This window comes from Kryptolebias marmoratus, linkage group LG4 (genome assembly GCF_001649575.2).
Source record: "Kryptolebias marmoratus isolate JLee-2015 linkage group LG4, ASM164957v2, whole genome shotgun sequence".
Classification (NCBI taxonomy): domain Eukaryota; kingdom Metazoa; phylum Chordata; class Actinopteri; order Cyprinodontiformes; family Rivulidae; genus Kryptolebias; species Kryptolebias marmoratus.
In genome coordinates, this window is record NC_051433.1 from 10,138,240 (window position 1) to 10,161,174 (window position 22,935).

Sequence of the window (22,935 nt, forward strand, 5' to 3'; positions counted from 1 at the left end):
AATGGAAAAGAGGTGCAACAGTGGTTAGAGCTGTTGTTTCACAGCAAGAAGGTTGCAGGTTCACAGCCCGGCTGCGACCTTTCTGTATGGCGTTTGCATGATCTCATGCATGCACGGGTTTCCTCCCACAGACCGAGAACATGCATGCTAGGTTTAACAGGTAGCTCTAAAGTGTCACTAGGTGTGAGTGAGAGCGTGAATGGTTTTCTTTCTTCTTTGTCTCTGAGATGAACTGCAAATCTATCCAGGGTGACACCCCCACCTCTGTCACCCAGTGGCTGCTGGAGATAGGCATCAGGTCACCGCTACTCTGAGTGAAACTAGCAGATTAAGAGAAAAGATGGGTGGAAAACTCAGACGGCGAGGATCAAGTTTACAACGTTTTTGATTATTTCAAACAAAAAAAAATCCCCACAAGAATATTGTATAAGATGTCTGTTGTAAAACAAAGTAGCTTACAAGTATCGGACAACTTTATTGATACAGCATTTCAGCAAAAGGAAAAAAAATCTCCCAGACACCAAACACAAGTTATTTTGCATTAGGAAATGCAAATTTGCTAATGCATTCTTTTCTTGATAAATCAGTAGATTAATAGAAAGATTACTTGCAATCCTAATTAAACTTAACACAACAAAAGAATCCCAGATAAAATTTTTCCCATGTAGACTTGAATAATACAGGTTTTAGCCTTACGTTGAAGTCACGTTGTATAGGACTCTTGCATTCAAAGATATATTTTTTTTGTCAGTTTATTTAAAAATAGCATACAATGTAATTTTTGTCCAGTGCAAAACAACAACCGCAGCTTTAGAGTTAAAATGACACCTTTTAAATAGTGTTAGGACTATTGTAGTGCAAAAGGGTACACATTTTTTTTTCTGCCCCTCTGTCAAACTGTACGTTTCTGGGCTGAATGAAAAGAAGGTAGAGTCGTTATTGTTCTTCTAAGGTCTCAGGGGAAACGCAGCAGAAGAGGGGGGTCAGCCAAGCAGGCAATCTCCTAATTGTTTCAAAACAGAAAACATTCTTTATTGAGGTGGAGTCTTGACCCCCTTTAACTTCCTCCTTCTGTAAATAACCTACGATTAAAAAAGAAACATCTGGGTCTTAGCAGTGTAGATGATGAATGCGCCAACATGCTTTTAGAGTTCTGATGGGGGTTTCTGAGTCTACATGAAAATAGTTTTTGTAAAACTTAGAGGGTTTCCTTTTAGATCTACTACACTCCAGTATATTCATCTGTTTATCAGGTTTTACAATGAGCATGGATAAACATTTCAGTCATCAGAAACGTTTGACTGAGTGTGCATATTGGTGGTTGACCATGGCTGCAAATTTATTGGCTGTGATAAGCCCAAGACTTATGGCTTCTTTGGTCCTAAGGTTGATATGTGAAAGCACACCCTGAACTACAATCTTTCTTTAGATACATTTGTCAGAAGAATGATTTATTCCTTCTCAGATTAAAAACTGATCGCAAAATGCAAAGTCATTTTTAAGGTTGGTGGCTGGAAATAAACATTAGTAGTCGCCATCTCTTTCTTGAAGTGTTTGCCAGTACCTTTTGGTGTTTCATACACATTAAAGGCTTGATGTATTCCATAAATATTCTCTCAATTTTATTTTTCAGTTCTTTTTCCGAATGGGACCATTTCTTGCACTATGATCATACAAGTTACAAAAACGTGACAGAATTGTTAGAATAAAGCACACAATAAAAGTTTCCAATGTCTTTAGCTGTAGTAATTGTCTCTTTCTTCTTGTAGGGTTTCTTCAGACGGACCATCAGGCTAAAGTTGGTGTATGATCACTGTGAGCTTCACTGTCGCATTCACAAAAAGTCCCGGAACAAATGCCAATACTGTCGTTTCCAGAAGTGCCTTAATGTTGGCATGTCCCACAACGGTAAGAAGATGATGTCTTAAACACATTTAACAGCTTAAAATATAAAATAACTATATATTAAAAATAAAATAATCTCAAATGTAAAGGTAATTCAATTATATCTTATCCAAATGACAAAAACAAGCTGCTTTTTGTTCTGCTGTTTTGCTTTTCGTGCCTGTTTTCTTACAAAGGTATACATAGTGCACATCACCTTACATACCGAAGTTTTAAACAAAGATCTGTTAGCGCTCAGACTGTGTGATGAGTATGACTCTCAGCTACTCCCACTGAATTTTAACTCAAGTTTAACTAAGTTAGAGCCTTTTTTTTTGGTTACTAAGGTCAGTTAGTAATTATCTTTAATCAAGTTGACGCCAAAAGTTAACTATTTGTAGATCATTTCTTTCTGAAAGTCTCATTAAAATGTGTCCAGGGGTTAATGAGATATTTTGCAAACAGTCCAACAAACACATGGACACACATTCACACACAAACGCAGACAATAACATGATCGCCTGTTTTTCATGGCGGCAGGTGATAAGAAGTACTTTTTTTTTTTTTTTTAGGTTGTGGTCAAGGAAACTTGTCTTCACAAGGCAGCGTCTTTTCCTCCGATGCCCCCTGAGAACAGCAAACACGCTGTTTGCCACACTGCTGCAAATTTAGTCTCAGAAGTGTGGTGGCAACGTCTGTAGCAAATTACAGCGCTGCCTTGTGGTCTTTACAGCAACCCTCGGGGCATATTTCAGTTCCCGTCACTAGTTTAGTGTTCTGTGTACCAACCTTAAACATCCTTCAAAGATTCGATTGTGGTTAACAGCTAACTTTAACCCCCCCTAGAAGCTCTTCATTTATACTCAGTTTTTGCACTTTATTTTTCATGCCAGTGTGGTGGGACTTTACTGAGAACCGTGCAACAACTGTGCATACAATATTCATACTTTGTTGCTTTAACTGCAAGAATGAGCCAGAGTAGTAAATATTATATTATCAATATAAATTTTAAAAAAGTGAACAAATGTTTCCGGTCCTCAAAATATATATATTTTTGCATTCCCATAAATATACATTTAGCGTCGCTTGTTTATGTCTTCTCTGGTTTGTCATCATCAGAATACACAAAAGTTTTGGATTTACAGTTTTAATTTCACACATCGTCTCACTTTATGTTTGCACATCAGTCATATCAATTGAACACTTTCACTGTACATATACTTGAAAATACATTGATTGTGGTTCTTTCAAATATCAGATTTTGTTCCTTACAGTAAGGACATATTACAATATGATAGTAACATGAGGAGATAACTATTTTTATGATGAATAAAATGTGTTTGGTTATTCCCCACCATCTATTATGGACTCGCTGCTATTTATCGTTTTTAAACTATTACTTTCACATTCAAGTTAGTTTAAAAAATCAAAAATCCAGAGAAATCCAAACCTATATTTATTTCAGCCATCTTTCATCAACACCATTGTTTTTACCGACGCACAGGAGGACAGGGACGCTGAATGCCTGAATGCTGCTACGCCTGCTTCCTGCACGTCAACCACCTGCAAACACATCAAATCTGCTTTTAGTTGCACTTCATACACTTATAGTCAGATAACTGAAATACAGAGATGAAAACTATCAGATGACTGAACTTTGCAAACTCTATAACAAACATATTACATGCTTGACTACAGCGTCACAGCGTTTAATCCTGCTCCTCACCCACCACTGTGTAGGTACTGGTTTTACCGTGTGAGCCATTGTTGGTCGCTGAAGCCTGACTGACTCCACCTCCTCAGGTGTGGAGCTTGTGGCTATAGGAGCAGATTTAGGTTGAGCTTGACTGTCAGCTTTTCGACTCTCTTGTTGGTTTTGTTGCACCTGTTAGGGTGTAACAACTTACAATGTGTTCACTTTTTGACCTCAGGGGATATCTAAGAATTTTTCACGACTTCTCGTTCAATAACTTTAAATTAAAAATGCCCATGATGTCGCTGATCTAACATAATTAAATAAATAATGGATTTGTTTCAGCTGCTGTCACCAGAGGAATAACTTGAGCAGATTTGCACAATTTGATAAATTGTATCTGTTCTCTGGTAAAGTACATAAAATATACTGGAAAAAGTCTCAAAAATTAATCAAAGTATGAGTTCAGTTGTACCTTAGGGGGAAAAAACAAAACCAAGGTAGTTTAGTTAAGCATACAATGTCAAAAAAAATTGTATTTACCATTACTTTCATTAAGTAGCAACATCTGCTGCTTTTTAATCAAAGCTAAAATATTTAAAATAAAGCTTAAAGGATGTTTTCTGTCTGGTTATAGCAATAATTTTGATTTTACCATATTGCTCCCCCGTTTCTTACCATGAACAATGAAAGATTTTTGAAAACTTATCAAATGTGCTACAACGACGACCTTTCAGATGGTTACTTCTTTTCCTGCCAGGAGCTTTTTTTTTTTGTCAAACACAGATTTATCAGCAGAACCTCTGCACATTTACTGTTAGAATCTACGATAATTGGTTTGTTTATCTCTCTTTCTGTCTAACCACCTCCACATTCACTCGTATCTCTTTGGTGTTACTTCACGGGGTTTACAGCCGGTGCTTTGAAAATGTGCCCGGTGTGGGTTTTTAACTTATCAATGATTGACATGCCAGAGCACATAGAGTTTAACAGATTTCTCCAAACATGCTGTGTCACTGCTGCAGGCTCGTTGCCCAACAAGTGGTAGACCCACTTTAGTTTGTATTAATTTGCTCAAGGTGTGCATTCACCAAACAGAGTTACACAAGCACACAAAGCTGCAGTAAAAACAGAGTGCCTGTTTGAATAGAGGCGAGGTATAATTAATGATTTCCACCCTAGGAAACAGTTTGGCTTCGTCATGGCACAAAATTGCCCTTTATTCTCATTATAATCAGCAAAGAATCTAAAGTGCAATTTCAATTTTATCGGTGCAATATAACTTTATTAATGGAAATGATTCAGGAAGATTTGGTTTTATGAATATTTGTTAACCCACAATAAATAATGTAAACTAATTTATTTAATAAAACTAAACTTAGGCAATGTCAAACTTTGAATACTGTAAAAATTTAACTTAGAAAATCTGACAATTCCGCCTAAATTTTAAATGAGCTAGTCTGGACATTTCTACAGCGAAAAACAGCACTCCTTTTGTAAATGAAATCAATCTGGGCTTCTTTGTCCGGCACATTTATTTGTAAATGTTCAGTGTATTATTACCAGCTGCAAAGAAAGGGAAGGAGAGGAGAAATGCGAGGGGAAAGGGATCGTTTTTCATTGAGCCGTGTAAACGAAATTACCAAGGCATTATCAAGGTGAAGGAATAATTGTAATGCGTCATGAGACACACCTCATAAAAACTCCACAGGATCATTCATCATGTGTTGTTAAAAGATCTGCTCTCTCGCTGACATTGCCAGTGAGACTCGTTTGTAGAAGCTGTTTGAGAATTTACTTCACGTCTGTCTCTGCCTGGGTGCAGTCTTTTAACATTGAGAAATCTGACTTTCCATCTTGTAAAAACTGCTTTTGTGTGAATGAATGAAATGACAAATGGCCTGATTGTGATGCTGGAAGGTAACGTGGACTATTTAAAACAAATAGGAATAAATAAACACGTCACCCGTCCGATGCAGTTTTTCTGTATTTCTGTATTATTCGGTTTTAACTACTTGTTAGCTGTAGACAAAAAAGGCATTTTTCTGGACAAATGTCTAATTCACCGATCGTTTCACTGATCTATCATGAAACTAAACAAACCTGACAGCATATAAAGAACTTTAGTTTTTGATTAAACACATTTTAAGATTGAGCTTAAATGCTATAGATATTAGTCTTAGCTGTGTTTTGGATAATGTTTTGAATAACAAATATTTTCCATGTGGCTAACTAGTCAGAAGAAGGAACAAGACGGGGCCACAGGCCTCTTGTCTGTCATGTGATGTGAGGCAGTTTAGGTCCGAGTTTCGTTTGTCTTTTTCTTACTGAAATTACTCAACTAAAGGGAAAAAAGAATAAAAGATTTTATTTATTGTGTCCTAGTATTGTGACTAACATGGCATTCAAAATGCTTCTTCGAAGGCTTGCGGTTTGTTTTAGAGCACACGGCAACTGAGGCCTTTTTGTTTGTGAGTCTCAGTTTTATGTAACTTAAACCCCCACCAGGTAAAAAATATAGACAGAAAACTTACATTATTACCTATAATGACTAAAGTGTGGCAGCCTCTAGTTTGGAAAGGTAAGGGCTCTTTTCTCAGTCACTACATTTTTTGGTCTGTCCTAAAATGTCCGCTAGTGTAACGCCAAATTTATTTGTTGCTCATTGTGAAGCAGGTGGCACAGCGGTGCAGTGGTTAGAGCTGTCGCCTCCCAGCAAGAAGGTTACAGGATCGGACCTGGGGCCTTTCTGGGTGGAGTTTGCATGTTCTCCCTGTTCAAACATGGGTTTACTCCACGTACTCCGGTTTCCTCAGACCAAAATCATCCATGTTAGGTTATTTGGTAACTTTTAAATTGTCCCGAGGTGTGAGTGAGAGTGTGAATGGTTGTTTGCCTATTTTGTCTCTGTGTGTCCCTGTGATGGACTTGTGACCTGTCCAGGGTGTCCCTTGCCTCTTGCTCAGTGATGGCTGGAGATGGGCACCAGCTCCCTGCGAGCCGGAAAGGAGAAGCGGGTAAAGAAAATGAATGGATAGAGTTCTTTTTTTTTATTCACTTTGAAAGTATTAGAAGAAATCTTCCAACTTCAGGTCTATCACTTTTGTGTATTTGTTCTGAATAGGTCTGCAATGTCTTTTTTTTTTTCCTCGGTGCTCAAATCTACATTTTTGTTTCCTTTCCCAGCCATTCGTTTTGGCCGAATGCCCCAGGCGGAGAAGGAGAAACTGCTGGCCGAGTTCTCGTCTGACATGGAGCATTTGCACCCGGAGGCAGCAGATCTGAGGGCTCTGGCCCGGCATCTGTACGAGGCCTATCTAAAATATTTCCCCCTTACCAAGGCCAAGGCCAGGGCCATCCTCTCTGGGAAGACAGGAGAAAAAGTGGTAAGAAGTGCTGCACTAGTTCCACTTTACTGTCAGTAAATTCTGAATAAATGTTGGGTAGAAACACTGATTGAAGACACAACTTTGACTGAAGTACAGACAATTAGTCAGTTATTCTAATTGAAGGTATTACTGGATGGAAAATGAGGGCGTGATATTAGAGCTACACTTGAACCTATTCCTCTCTCAACAGTTAGGACTGTAAATATTTGACATGAGTTATCTTTAGATTTATCTGCATTTACGGTACATTCTTGTCCTGCCCTAATCTGGGCTGCTGAACCAGTTGAGCTGTTCTGTCTCTCATGTGAATGTGATGTACAGTGAACATTTGGCTTATGTNGGGTGGGGGGGGTGGGGGGGTCATACTTGGAAGGATAACAAGAAAACCCAAGATTTAGAACTTTTAAAAAAATGTTCTTTGACTTTGAGTCTTGAATTTTTCCCTATTACAAGCTTTTTAGTACGACAGACAGTCCTAATTAGCTCCATCGCTGCTGTGGGATTCTACAAGATTTTTAAAGCTTTAAGCTGGAAAAAATTTATCTTTACATACGCATGTGGTAGAATTTTTTTTTTTTACTAGTGCTGTTTGTGCACACGAGGCCTTTTCACGCTATTATCGCAGCTCTAACAGGAAAAGTGGATCAACTGGTTTCTTCAAGTCTTGGCTGTTAAAAAAAAAATCTCAGATTACAGTGGCTGTGAAAACTGGAGGATCTTTTTAGTTTTCAGTCCCGCAGTAGTTTAAATGCTGCCACTTCAACTAATTCATCAAGACAATTGAAAATTTGTTCATCCATATAGGGGAACGGGGTCAGCAGAAAACTCATCAGAGAGAGAGATATCTTACCTTTCTGGGTTTTTGTGCTTGAATGCTTTGATATTTCAGGCAGTCCTTTGGCTCTTTAGGGGATTTTTGTTTGGTCAGCTCAAGAATTTTAGGTATTGGTTTTAATCAGTCGATGACTTTGGATGTACCGTTCCAAACAGCTGGTTTAAAACTATTATTCTAAACAAACGATACTGGTGTCAGAGTCTAATTTACTTATTTCTTCCTGATCAGATTAGTTTAACCCACTTTTTACTTGGTGTGATTCAAAAGCCTTTGATTGTCTTTAGATTATAGAAATTTAAATCAATTATGAACTTCATTTTGTTCTTTTGCATCAAACGCATTGAAAAAGCATCTGAATGTTTTTTAGTTAGACATGTTTTTAGTTGGGGACGTCTTTTATGATATATATGTGATTTTAAAGTAATTGTATTATATTATATTACACTATTAGTCTATTGGAACTTAAAAGAGACAAACCTATCACTCTTGAGTAAGCATTACATTTTTTATGATAATTATAGTTTTTTTTTGTAGTATTATGCTACATGTTGCTACATTGTCCACTTTTATGTGACTGATACTTCATCCCAGAGTGCACTTTTACATTATTTTGATGTGTTGCTGTCAGTTTGTACAGCGCACACTTCTTCTAGAGACAAGTTTAAATAATAAATGTTGACATAAATATTATGGATGCACCTCCCGTTTGGGCAGATGTGCAACTGATTCTGACTGATAGCAGACGCAGAAACAGATTAATAGTCATCAAACTTCTTTTGTAGCTTTGCAACAACCAGTCAAACATTTTTATTCAGAACTAAACTTGAATTCAAAGTATTTGTGAGCTGATACTGATGACATGATGGTAATATTATGAGTTCTAATAAATACTATCTTTATATAAAACTGTCAACATGAGAATTGGGAATATTTTCTAACACTATAAATGTGAAGTAATTTTACCAGCAAGGGTAACCATTAATAAAACACATTCTTTATTCTAATTTCATTGGCTTTATCAGTTAAATCCTAAAACATTCAACAGATATGATTTAATTCTACAGAAGAACTCAAGTTTTGATATTCTGCTTCGAAGTGAGTGTCAGCCCACGACATACAGAAAAATTTATGAGTGGCTTAAATCTTAATGTTGGTGTTGTATTTTTAAACTTCTGGGATTTGTGTGTGTGTGTGTGTGTTATGTTTTTCTTTGGTAAAGTCTGACCAGCTCAAGGTTGCTCTTCATCTCCTTGGTCTGCTTGTTTTGACTGTTCAAAACAGAGATAGGAACTAAATGACACTGAATCAGCTCTTTGTTTGAGGCACTCCTTGGTTATTTACTAAATCACAGTGTACCTCCTAAAACAAATTGGGAGTAAATTATTGTTGTCTTTTGTAGATTATTTACATTTTTTAACAAGCAAGGCCTTGATATGAGTTGATGTGTAAAAATATTTTACTACAGAGAGGAACAGAAGAGTCTTTATTTTCCGAACATTTCAAAAATTAACTAAATTAATCTGTAAATTTAGATGATTTCAATGTTTTTGTGCAATATATATTTTATGCATTAGTTTAGCAATAGTGTTCACTGATGCACTGTAAAAAGTCTGTCTTCTTCTAATTATGTTTTTCTTCAGTTTTTCTGTCGTATCCTGTATATTTTTATAGGGAAGAAACTGGGTTTTTTAAGCACATGAGCTGCTTTTACTTTAAATGTTAAAAAATATGAAAATGCAATTATTCGCAGCATTTGGTTTGAACATCTTGCAGCAATTTGCTACCAAACCGGCAAGTAAAATCCCTGGAAGATCACCCGGTGAATCTACGTCTGAAAATAGCAGCATATCTTCTGAGACATTCAGTGTGAGTGAGCTTTTGATTGAGTGTGCATCCCGATAATAGCTGTTACCACGAACGCACTCATCAAGGAGCCTCGTCCACTCTTACTGACCTGCAACAAAAGAAACAGCAGTTCCAGCAGCATACTTTTTACATTAGGTCCTGCCATGCTTCATCGTGCTCCCTCCCTCGGTTTTCCAGATGTGAGAGCCCATCTTCTGCAGAAATTCTCCAGCTGCTAAATGCATGCATAAACAGCAACAGTAAAAATGCATGAACCAAACTGTCTGCATCTAAATATCCCGGATTTTCTTAAATGTAAACAGGATCTAGGAACTCAGAACTGGCTACAAGCGCTAAATGAAGACCAAAACACATGCAGCACACGCACAAAGTCCACACCGTTTTATTGCTGTAATTCTTAGTTGGACTTCCCTTTTTTCTCCTCTTTTGAAGGAGGATGACTTTAATTTATAAACTGTAGCAAACGTTTTTCAGACTGGTACGTGTCTCTCTCTGTGTTTTACTGAAACGAGCTTAGTTCAGCTCCATTTACTGAAATGTTGTGTTTTAGTTTGCCTCAGCCTTTATGAGATGTGCAACGTCTGCTCCTGCAGGCCTGATGAATGAGCCATGACCAAAGTGCACAGACAGGATGTGTTGGTTTTATCTGTGGCTCAGCCCTCAGAAGATCTGTAAAATGTCATTTTATTTTCTTGGGGGGGGGTGTTGGGTTTGTTTGTTTTTTTTTTCCTGCCCACTCTTGTGTAATTCTAAAACTCTTCTCTTCCTGCAGCCTTTTGTCATTCATGACATGAAGTCTTTAATGGAAGGAGAACAGTTTATTAACTGTAGGCAGATACCCTCCCTGGATCACCAGCAGCAGGTCTCCACAGTTACAGCCGGGCACGGAGGTAGGTCGTCCCAAATTACAGCAGGAATTCATCTTTTTATTGGAAGGAGCTAAATAAATAAAGATTTCTGTAAAACAAACAGCATCAAATAATGTGAATCTCAAATATTAACCAAGACATACACATTTTGTTGACCTTCACAACTGACCTCATGCTTGTTTATTTACAAATCTGTACTTTGCAAAAAAGCTTCCCTTAGTTTTGCTTTACGTAGCTTCCAAGAAGCCAGATATCCTCAATTGTAATTTTTTTCAACACACTTCTTTTGTCCTCCACTTTACTTCACTTTACTCATTTTTAAGCACAATCTGCTGTCATGGCCAGGTACTAAACTGAAATCAGACAAAAAAAATGCAGCTAAAAGTCCAAAGAAAAGCCTTACAGACAGCCTGGAGAACTGGTGACCAGGAGGGCTTTAAGAGATTACAAGACAGTCTGGCTCACTTGAAACAAAGCTTAAAAAATGAGGGCATGGCTCAAACATTTTACACATCACTATATCTCACAGTTTATAGATTATAAATATCAGGGCTAGGTAAACATGGGGCTAGGTGCATAAACATAGCAAAGAAAGGAATGGAAATCATACAGAGAAATTCAAATGATCAGGATTTAGAAAGAGATCTACAAAATCTGATGGTTTTTCTGCCTTTTAGTGATGAAACTGCACACAGAATCTGGTAGTTTAAGCTTCTCCAACGGAGATGTAAGGGTTTTGTTTTGTTTTTTTAATTCCCCTCTTTAATAAATCTTTAATACCTCTTTCCCACAGTTTCAGGATTTCCAGGAGCTTACTTGGGGTCAGATTGCGGAGCTTTGGGAACAAACCTCATTGGACAAACACCAGACATGGTTGAGCTGCGTTTCTTTCACAGCTGTCAGTCACGCTCGGCAGAAGCAGTGAGGGAAGTGACAGAGTTTGCAAAGAGCATCCCAGGTTTCATCGATCTGGATCTCAACGACCAAGTGAGAATCACCAGCAGTTCATCCATCCGTCACTGTTTTACATTTATACATAAAAGACTACAGCTAAAACGTTAAGAGACACAAGACCAAAGATTGGATAAAGTTTGGTAGTAAAAATATAAACAATTCACAGGTTCTATATTTTACAAATCCATCTTCCTTATTTCTGACAACCTAAACTGAATACCTCTTCAGCTGTTTCCTGTTTTTGTTTTTCCAGGTAACATTGCTGAAGTACGGCGTGATCGAAGTCTTAATCATCATGATGTCGCCTCTGATGAACAAAGATGGCACCCTGATCTCTTACGGACAGATTTTTATGACGCGGGAGTTCCTCAAAAGTCTCAGAAAACCTTTTTGTCAAATGATGGAACCAAAGTTTGAGTTCTCTGTCAAGTTTAACACGCTGGAGCTGGATGACAGCGACATGGCGCTCTTTCTGGCTGTTATTATTCTCAGTGGGGGTGAGTGTTTGCTTTCATGGTAGCGTCGGTAAAGAGGTCTTGTTAACCTCAATGTTGTGCGATTGTGTGATTATTTGTATTATTTATTTAGGCTAAATTTGAGAATTCATTCCATTAAAGGTTTAGTTCTGACCTGGTTAGCTGAGGCTGGACTCAAAACAGGAAAAAAGTGCAAATGTTTCACTTTGCTGTGTGCTTAAAAACAACAAAGGCATAATCAAACCAACCCCAGTAAAACCACTAACACCATGTCGTTTTTACACTTAAGTTTCTGTACAAAGCTAAGCTAACCGCTTCCTGTCCTCTTACTTCTTTATATTAAGAAAAACAAACACAAGACTGATACCATTCCGCTCAGTCTGCTACGTGACAGACTTGTTTACTTTTCTTAAATAAAATGTATGCTCAAAATTGTATAGATTATAGTTAATTACACTTTTAAATATATTTTTTAGAATAAATGAGCATCGTATGAGTGTAGATTGGTGTGAATCTACAGAAACATGAAGTGTCTGCTGTCATCAGCTCTGTGTTGTTGGTGCTACCTACAGACAGCCTTGACCTATTTATTAATTTATACACAGGGGTTTGGGATGCCAAAGCTAAAACTGAAACAAACAGCTTCATATGAGAACAATAAATAGCCGCCGCGTCGCATGAGGTGAGAATCAGTGACAGTTTAGCGACATGTCTTTTTTTTCTTGTGACAGAGAGAGAAAAAAAAGACAAGCAAGGTGAGGTTTCACAGACAACCACATGTCGAATCGGAATCACTCAGCTCTCATTTCTGCACATTTCTACACTATTTGTAATGATTTATAGTAAAGAAAAAGCACAGGTGGGAGGGGGCGTAACTTTTTTTTTTTTTCCTTTTTCCTCACTCTGAGTTTCTTAGAAGCAAATGTGATGAAATCTAAACGTTTCGTGTCTGTAATGACATAATCTCTGATATCTGAACTAAGTATGTCCAGTATTGGTCATTAGCATGAACCTACGTGATAAAAACCTGACTTTGAACATGATGAAGATTAAAATTGAACATTGGGGTCAAATATTAACTAATATTACTGTGGATATAGCTTGAAATGAAGATAAGCTCTGGGGATTGGCAATAATTCAGCTCAGGTACAAAGAAAAAAGTAGATTAAAGGAATTTCTGTATTCTGTCCTTTATCACTAATATTCCCTAACTGTGTTCTTTTCATGGATATCACTTTGTGCTTTTATTATACCACTTGATGGACCCCAGTTATGAATGTTTGTGATTCTGTCTCTGGATCCTGCTCAGACCGACCCGGCCTGCTGAACGTGAAGCCCATCGAGCAGCTCCAGGAGACCGTGCTTCACTCGCTGGAGCTGCAGCTGAAGCTCAACCACCCAGACTCCCTGCAGCTGTTCGCCAAGCTGCTCCAGAAGATGACGGACCTGCGCCAGATAGTTACCGATCACGTCCACCTCATCGAGCTGCTGAAGAAGACCGAGGTGGACATGTTCCTGCACCCCCTGCTGCAGGAGATCATGAAGGACTTGTATTAGAATTGAAAGGATGACAAGGGCAGAAAACGTGAAGAAAAAAAAAGAAAGTTCAAAGACTCTTCAGTTGTGAATTGAGAGGAATCAATTACACGAGCGCTTGTGTGTGTAAGAAAGTAATTTAGCCAAAAAGTCTGAATGAATGAAACTGAGAAGAAGATGAGGAGGAACCAAACAAACAAATGCAAGAAGAGACACAGAATCAGAGTTGTAGAGCTTTTCTAGACAGTTTGCATGTGTATAACTTGTGATGCACAGTCATTTAGCCACTGCTGAGCCTGGACTAGATGTTATGAGTTGTCTGCCAACTTAAATATGAAACTACCACCATCTATCTATAAGGAAGACTGTCGATGACTAACTGAAAGAGAGGGGACTGTTAGTTGTCAAACTCGGTGTAAAATCACAAATGCTTGAATTGCAGGCAGCTTCACGTGCCTTAACAGAGAAATATATTTCACACCACGTCCTATGCAGTAACGTCTTTTTCTTTTGCGGCTTATCAGCACATTTCATTGCAGCCATTGTAGGCAGCAGCAGTGTGCACGTGCATCAGTACCTCCGCGAACACGCACAAATGCATGAATGCTCACACGGACGCAAAACTATGCACGGTCGGTTGTTTTTTTTTTCTGTTTTAAGATCAGTGAGAAGGTGCTATCTCATTCAAATCAGCAACTTCCCAAAATCAGAAACCAGATTAGTACCTGTAACTTATTCTAGTCCCACACACACGTGAGAAACTGTGAGAAAGTGACGAGCCGACAAAAGGCACGTAACTATGATGACGTTAGCTCTTTGTTGACAATCAAAGCTGCATTTGGCAAACTTTCCCTGTATGATCAGATGTTTAGTTTTGTTTTGTTTTTTTAATGAGTGCCTTTTTTATGTATATTATACATCTAAAATGTAAAATATGTAATCAGCTCTTTTGTTTCTGTATGAAATTGTTAAACTGAACTTGCCTTTTGAGCCTTAGTTTTATTTCAGATTCAGCAAATTGGTTGAGTTCTAATTTTTACTGTGAAATTATTTTGTATCTGTGGAGGGCCGTGCAGACAGACAGACTGGATCGATACCAATGAGAGATAAAGAAGAAAAAATTCGCTGTAAATAAAAAATTTTTTGTAACTTTTTTACTCGAAGTCTGTTTTTTTTTTTTTTTTGCTTTTTGCTTCAAGGCATTCAGGTGTCCTCGCACATTTAGTGATTTAAAAGAACAAAACTGATCCCAAATACAGTCTCCACTTCAGGCAAGCCAAGACTTTTGGAAATCTAGTTTTACAGTCATGACATCAGCTGCTCTCTGCGTCTGTTAGCAAATACTCACATACACACACACCCTGCTGGTGCGATTGCAACATCTGAACTCCGCTGAACCCGCCGGAAGACCAGAGTCTGTGGATATAAATTTGATCAGCAGGAAGGGAAGTGGGTTTACTTTTCAGAGCTTTGTAGGTTTTGTTGGACATGTTGCTTTTTGTTTCTGTTCGGAGAAAGCACCAACTTTTTTTTTTTTTTTTCCTTTCCAGACACAAGTTTTGACATTTATGGACAGCTTAGGTATTAGGACAGGTTACAGATGAGATTGCGTGCGAAGACAAGGTCAGAGTCACATTTAAACTCGGGACGTTACACTTTAACCCACTGAAACATCAGGTCAGCTCCACAGATGGCACAGGTTCAGTTCCACAGAGCTTTCTCACTGCTCATGTTGTTATTCTAACTTGCACCAGGTGCTTAATGTCAGGGAAGTCTTCCAATGAGATCAAAATCTACAACTTTACAATGTGCCCTACGTATTAGGCAGTAATTTAAGAAAGTGAGACCCCATTATGATGTATATTTTACCTCAAATTCATTTAGTTTGTGCACAATAAATATTTGCCTTCTTTTGATTCGCTGATCAATCAAATTCCGACGTTTGTTAAACAATTAGAAATGAAAACAAGAAATGTGCTTTGCAGAAATCACGTTCTTGAAATGTCTGCGTATTTGTTTTGTTTTGTGAGATGTGAGGACCCAAGTTCAGGCACAAAGGAGGTCGTTTTAGGATCACAGCAAGACCCTTTAATTACAAAAAAAAGGCAAACAAGAAAACTGGCATAACGACAGTATAAAGTACCTGAATGTAAGCAGACAACCATTCAGGGAGTAGACAGTACATACTAGGAGGAGATATTGTGTGCTGATTACTAATGGAAAACAAGTGGGTGTGAGGAGCTGTAAACAAGGGCCACAGAGGGCATCTAGTGGCAATACTGGTCTAAAATAAAATCCAAGAACAAAAAAATATATACCAAACTAAATAAAAACAAAAAACCTAACAAAACATAAACACACTCTAGTATTTCTATATTTTCTATGCAACTGTAGCTGCTTGTGATTTGAACTTCGATCTCTTGCCTTTTACATCACATAAACTGAAGAAATGTTTTCACTATAATATTCACGTTTTAGTCATGTTTGATGAGAAACTAGTTAAACCTGGTTGGCTGCACCACTTACTCTTCCTCTTGATCACAATGTTCCAGCTCATCCTCCTCATCATCAGGAGGAAAAGATCCTCATTTAAGATTCATTCACTCAAGTCATAAAAAGAATTTCTTGTTAAAAATAAATTTATAAAAAATAAACTATTATTGCCACTGGGTATTATGGACTATAATATAAAACTAACCTAATTTGATCAGATTTGGGCAACTTAACCAATTCTGTTACTGTTCAGATGGTTTAAAGTTGTTTTTTCCTCTGAAAACACTTAAACATGAACCATAAACACAGGTGAAACTTTGGGGGTCACGTTTGCTGCCTTCAGACTATTATATGCCATCAATTTGTCATCTCGTGATTTAAAAAAAGAATCTACATCATAGTTGTTGGAGAACATGAGAAATACTGATAATAGTAACCCTTTTTTAACAAGTAGAGGGTTAATAGTTAGATCATGTTGACACAAAGCTGAACCACAATGTGGCCTGATGGCTGTGGGCAGCGCAGGAATGAAACAAAGTACTTTTACTTATAACTAAAGTTGAGTTTGTGCAATACTCACACACAGCGTGGGGCAGAGTGTTCTTGATTTGTTCAAGATTTCTAAGCATCTATAAAAAAAGGTTCATTTATATTATAAACACAACAGAAAGAATAATTGTCTAGATAAATGTACTTAATTGAAGCACAGATTTTATTTGTGCTTATACATAAGTGTTTAAAGGACTCTTTGTCTCTGAAAAAAAGATGGAACAGTCAGACATAGAAGTAATGACAACTGGGTAAATTTCTTTTTGAAGAGTTTGTTGATCTCGATGGGAGAGGGTCGCATGTTACTGACCACACCGGCATCAATCTGCTGCAGCTCTGGTAGCATTTTCAACAACACACAAATATGAACTATTTGACACACACTGTAAGTATTTAGCCACAACATGATGAGTTTGATGTGGAAAAACTTGACTGGCGCACACATGACCTCGACCCCTTTGGGTTGAACTGGGAAACAAAAAGCTTCTCGTTCAGTTTTTGTTCCTGACCTCATAAATGCTCTACAGAATGCATGGGCACAGATTCCCAGAAAAACGCTCCAAAATGTTCTGGAATTCTGGATTTTAGCTGCAAAAGGCGAACCAGCTCAGTCTCTGTTGGTGTAGCCAAATAGCCAAATACTTTTATATATAGTGTAATTTTTCACATGGTTATCTGAACAGGCCAGCTTTTAGTAACCTAATGGCCGACATCCTCTGTGATTCTGGTCCTGCTGTACTTTACTAAAGCAGCGTGCCGAAATAGTTTACCAAGTCACTTGAACTAACCAGGATGGTTTTCTACTTTACATTTCACTGGTTTCTTCCCTCAGTAACCAAGTAAAAGTACTGGTATCAACGAGTGAAGCAGTGTTTCCGTATTTTGACAGATAATAGCGTTCCTACATTGTGTTCCTGTGTTGTAAATGATGAGAACCAGTAGGTCCGTTCAGGATGAGTGAGCTGCTGGAGGGTGCGGAGAGAAGCTCCTGCAGGACATGAGAAAGAGGCCAGAGGAAGTAGAAGTTTGGCCCTAAAAATAAAGTCTTTGAATTGGCAGAGGACTGTGGGGGGTTTCTGGCCTCGAGCTGTGCGGTCGCTTTGGATGGTCGACGGTGACTGTAATTAAACATGTTATTTAATGTTGAATCAGCACATCCTCACTTTGTTGGAGCCAGACTGCTCTGACTGAACGCTGCCAAGATTCCTGAGCTGATCTGCCAAATAATATTCAGAAAGTGTACTTCTTCTGTTGTCTCTCCACACAGAGCCAAGTCCAAACATAGCTTCGGTGATTTATGCAAGGAAGTTTTGTTTTTGTTTGAGCTCCTTAAGAAATGCCAGCTTCGTTGGGATTTTTTTTTTCTTTTGTTTTGTATCAGAAAGGAATTTTTACTCCTACCACTGTGTGATAGCTGATATGTGTGTTTTTATTCAAGCTTCAGTTCTGAAGTACTACACCTGTTCATGGGATAATATATAGCTTTTTAACGCATTGTTCTATTATTCTAGTGTTTGAATAGAAAACATTTTAAGAATGTATTAGGGCAGTAAATTTCTTTAAGTTTTCCTTTAGTATTTATTACAATCGTTTTTGTCAGATCTCATGTGAAACAGAACATGCAAATATTTAAATTACTTTCTTATAAAAAAGATTACTTTCAGATGTTTTTTGAGAAACATAATTAGATTTAAATACAAACTCTAACTCGATCAATTTCAGACAGATTTTAAACCGTTTTTCTTTGTGAACTGAAGTTGTACATTACTGATTTACTATGTTTATATTTTATATACAAAAGTTAATAGTATTATAAATAATTTGTGTAGTTCAGCTTTTATTTTTTCTTTATGCAGTCTAAAGCTTTTTCAGTAGATTGGTTTAATTATAATGACTATTGAGATAAGCCCTCAGAGACAACAAAGTAAATATTTTTTTTTTTTTTATTCTTTTTTAATTTTCTATATGTTATACAGGCTAGATTTAATGGCACGTTGTTGCTGAGTACTTTGAAAAAAGGGTATTTACTCAGGATTCATCTTTATTTATCTGCATTCAGGTTTTTCTCTCTCCTAACTCCCAGCCCTCACCACTTAAATGTTTAACTACTGGTCAAATAGTTCAATTTGAGCTTTCTCAGATCAGATTATGTTGCTTCACATGTGCTTTTTGGTCAATTTAAACAAGGTACCATTTTAATGGGGAAAAGATAACATCTCATGCCACTCCAAGCCTCCCAGCTCAGAGCTGTGCTGCTGATGATCGTCCTCCTTCCAAATAAACTTTTTATCATTGTTCCTCACCACTTGGCTGTGGGTTACACGTCTGACCCAGGATCTTCAAACTCAGAGCAGACAGCCAAGTATTAGTTGTTCCAAACTTGTACAGTTTGAGCATGATGAAGGCTTTTGTGCTCTTAGCCAGTAAAAGGTGCAGAAATGCTTTTGTCTCTGTGCTTTGCCAAAATTCTGTCTTGTGTATCGTCCTCATTGCTTTAATTTGCATCCCGTCAAACCTCGTCAATGAGCGTTCTTCTTCTTCTTCTTTTTCTTTATGATGTTCCCTTTTCAGGGGTCACCACAGCAAGTCGTCCCCCTCCATCTAACTCTGTCTTCTGTGTCCTCTGTCCTCACTCCAACTACCTCCATGTCCTCTCTAACTGCATCCATATATCTCCTCTTTGTGTTTTTCCTGGCAGCTGCATCTCTAATATACCCACTGTCCCTCCTCTGCACATGTCCAAACCGTCTCAGTCTGTCCTCTCTAATTTTATCTCCCAGTCATTCAACCTGTGCTGTACCTCTGATGACCTCATTCTTGATCCTGTACATCCTCGTCCCTCCCAAGGAGAACCTCATTGTCTTCCTGTTCTGTCTCCAAACCATGCAACTTACCTGGCCTCACCACTGTCTCGTAAACCTTTCTTTTGACTTTTGCTGCCACCCTTTTGTCACAACCCTTTTGCCCAAACCTCATCGATGAGTAATCTCTTGAATAACAGCAGGCACAAAAATGACGTTTGATGAACCACAGCGACAAAGAAATGACAAAAAATTCCTCAGTTGTGCACGCTATGTGCTTTTACTCACCAGTACCAGTTTTCAGGTAACTTTTTTCCCCTCATTCCTGTATTTTTCCACATCATTTAATAAAAACAAAGTAGTGAATCATTCTTCAATCAAGTAAAATTACTGGAGTTAATCTTTTAAAATATTTAAAATTTGTTGAGACACATCAGCAGCAACACTGTTAAGGTGTTGGCTTAGCTCAAGGGCAGGAAAGAGAGCAAACAGCTGACTAAAATTAAATTCATTTTGTCTGGTATTTACCATTGAGATAAGGCATGTTAATTAGTGAAGTTAGACATGATGGTATGTTGACCAAGATGAAAACAAGTTAGTTTGTCACATGACAGCAGGAAAAATATGATATAAGTTGCATCACAATGACGCAGAGAAGGAAAAACGTTCTTGTTGTGTCCCTTGTGTGTTTTTACTCACCAACATCACCAACAGCTCTGCCACTGAAATCACTATCCAAATGTCCTAAAGAGAAGCTCTGCTGCCTTAGTTTCAGCAAATGATTACGGTTTCCATATTATTTTGTTACAAAAGATTCAATATCGCCAGCCGCCGAAAGACAGAAGGTGGGCAGTAATGTTTTTGCTCATGTCTGAATCTGTGCGTGTCTGGCTGTTACCAAGATCTCTCTTGAATCACTGAACAGAAACTTTCTGAAATGAATCATTGGATGTACAGCCTCAATTGAACCCCATTCAAGATGGCTGCCACAGCAATGACTGTAACGCTGATAATTTTATACATACTGAGCCAAAATTAGGCGTGGTAGTAGAATCACCATCAGCACATACTTCAAACGCTAACAGATCATTTAAGATCTTTGTTCCAAATTTTGGCATTAGCTGTTGGAGTTGACCCTGTTAGTAAAATATCTCTTCAACCACCGGATGGATTTTAATGCAGCTCTCATAAGTTAGCCAAATTCGAGATGGCCGCCACAGCTAAATAACCTTAGCGTCCACAGAACCCAGTCAAAGTTTGATGTGGCAGTAGCTGAGAGTCATTCACAATTTATACCCCTTTAAGGAATGCCAGGCCTTTAAATAAGAGAGCTTTTATTGCATGAATAAATGTATGACTGAATGAATGGCTAAAAAGAGCCTACTGACCCAGTGAAATGTTAAATCCACAAAAATGATGACTTTACAGATGAGTGCATTTTACAGTAGACTAAAGGAGGAGAAATGTTGTTGACCTGGTGTCTTGTTGCTCAGTAAAATGATGCAACATCTCCCTCTGCTGACTGATCCTGCAGGCCTCACAACTTGGGCGGCGGGGGTTTCCTGAGTTAAACCAAACTGAACTGTCAGACGACGTGACCTCACATCATCCCCACAGCTGCTGATTCCGCCAGACACAAACATCCACTGGTTTTCAGCACGTTGCTGTGAGCAAAAACTTGGGAATTGGCCAGCTTTTTCAGGGCGGCACCTCTGGTGAAGGATTGAAGAAGCAAATATCTGCTCATATATCTAATTATGACAGATCGTAAGGAAACATGTTTTGAAGTGAAGGAGTTGCAGCTCCTCGGTGGCTGTTTTATTGTTTCAGCTGGTTGAACTGAGGAGGGAGAGGAACAACAGAGGCCAGTAACAATAATGTAGCTGTCAGGACTGTGAGGGAGGCAGGGGCAGGAAGGTGATGCAGTGAAAAACATAAATCATTTCCATAACCTCAGTGTTACACCTAATGAAGAGAAACTGCATTTCATGAAAGATTATTATGAGTTTGAGCCAACACTGGAGAATATTGATTAGGTTTTGAGTTTTGTGACAGATTGGATCATTAGTTATCTGCTTCCATTCAGAGTTTCTTCACCCTGAAAACAAAAGAAGAAGAAAAAAAAAGTAAAGTAACCAGCTGCAAAGCTTTTGTCAGTTCAGATAACAGTTTTCTGTGTTGTGTTAATCTACTCAGAAAAGGTCACTCAGAGAAAGGGAACAATTTTGATCTTTTATACGAATTTAGGCTCAGATCTGTTAAGTAAAACATGCAGATAAAAGTGCCTTGTTTACATGAAGTACGTACCTGTATTTCAGAATTGCATATCAATATTTTCAGAAAACTATTGGAGTAAACTCTTTCAGACTGCACTGTTTGATTCAGTTCAGGATAATCTTTTCAATGTTTGATTTCTGCTTGGAAATTAATACCTTTCAGGTCTACTGATGCATTTTAGGACCAAACAACTATTTTTTTTAAACTGAAAACTGCTCTGAAGAAGCTGAAATAACTAAAATGAGTAGACATGAACTGCAAATGAAGAACTTAAAATTCCATTTTCACATTTCTAAAGTATGTTAAGGTTTTTCCTGAGATTACCTAAAAATAAGTTTATAGTCAGTTGCATTCAGAAAAAGAAATCTCTCTTTCAACTTCTTTCATTCAACATTTATAGAAAGAAACTCCCAATATAGTCTCCCTGGATTCACAATCATCATTTAAAGTTTTCTTAACTTAATAATTTAATTTTGTTGCAGAACTGATTCCTAAATTTGATGTTTTTTGTTCGTTCAACTTAGACGTGTTAAAATGACTAATCTGAAGTTGGACGGTTCGGGTCAACTTGCTTATCGAGTGTTTTATTTGCTCTTTTGCACATTTAAACCCTTTTGCTTGTGGTTTTCCTGTATCAGCCTGTGGTAAATCTTTCTTCAGAGCATCTGTTCTCCGCTCCTGTTCTTGAACCTAAACCCCAGCAGCACTTTTTAAACCAGCCCTGTCTCTAGGCTCACGATGCTTTCCATTGCCTGCCATGACTAAACTTCCTGCCCTCTTCAGCCTCTAGTACACTTCATTTTGTCGCATAAACTATCTTTACCTTTTGCTAGTTCCTACAGCTTGTTTCTGCTTTGGGATCTTATGTAATAGTTGTGTTAAAACTATTTAGTTGTTGTATTTTATATAGGATGAAAGAGTTTGAAATGTTCAGGACAAAGTCATCTTTGTTTGCAGATTTAAATATTAAGAACTGAGAACATATACAATTTTTTTAACAAAAAAAATTAGGATATAAAGTATGCTAAGAAATGTTTGTCCATTCAGCACTGAGACACAAAAGGGGAAAGTTTTAATAAGTTAAATGGCTTGTTGAAACTGGAAGAAATGAGGAAATGCAGACTTTGTGGTCAAAGCTGTGATCATGTTTCCACTACGCTGCAAAAAAAAAAAAGTGCATGCATGTCATCAGACTTGTTACAATTTTAGCCTGCTCAGAAATCAGTCATTACTCATGTTGCACTAACAATGACTGAGCTTCATCACATGATTCTATAAAAAGAGCTTTTGTTAGTGTTTTGGCCACCAGATTC

At 37.8% G+C, this 22,935-nt stretch overlaps 1 protein-coding gene across 1 annotated transcript in view; it reads left to right on the top strand.

Moving 5' to 3' along the window:
• The window catches only part of pparg (peroxisome proliferator-activated receptor gamma), a 31,549-nt gene extending 17,955 nt beyond the window's left edge, over nucleotides 1–13,594 (top strand). The window contains exons 4-9 of the mRNA XM_017408856.3: nucleotides 1,770–1,908; nucleotides 6,764–6,963; nucleotides 10,440–10,557; nucleotides 11,330–11,523; nucleotides 11,744–11,987; nucleotides 13,276–13,594. Coding sequence (XP_017264345.1) covers nucleotides 1,770–1,908; nucleotides 6,764–6,963; nucleotides 10,440–10,557; nucleotides 11,330–11,523; nucleotides 11,744–11,987; nucleotides 13,276–13,523 — 1,143 coding nt within the window. The 3' untranslated portion in view covers nucleotides 13,524–13,594. The remainder of the gene's footprint in view (nucleotides 1–1,769; nucleotides 1,909–6,763; nucleotides 6,964–10,439; nucleotides 10,558–11,329; nucleotides 11,524–11,743; nucleotides 11,988–13,275) is intronic.
• The last annotated feature ends 9,341 nt before the right edge of the window (nucleotides 13,595–22,935 follow it).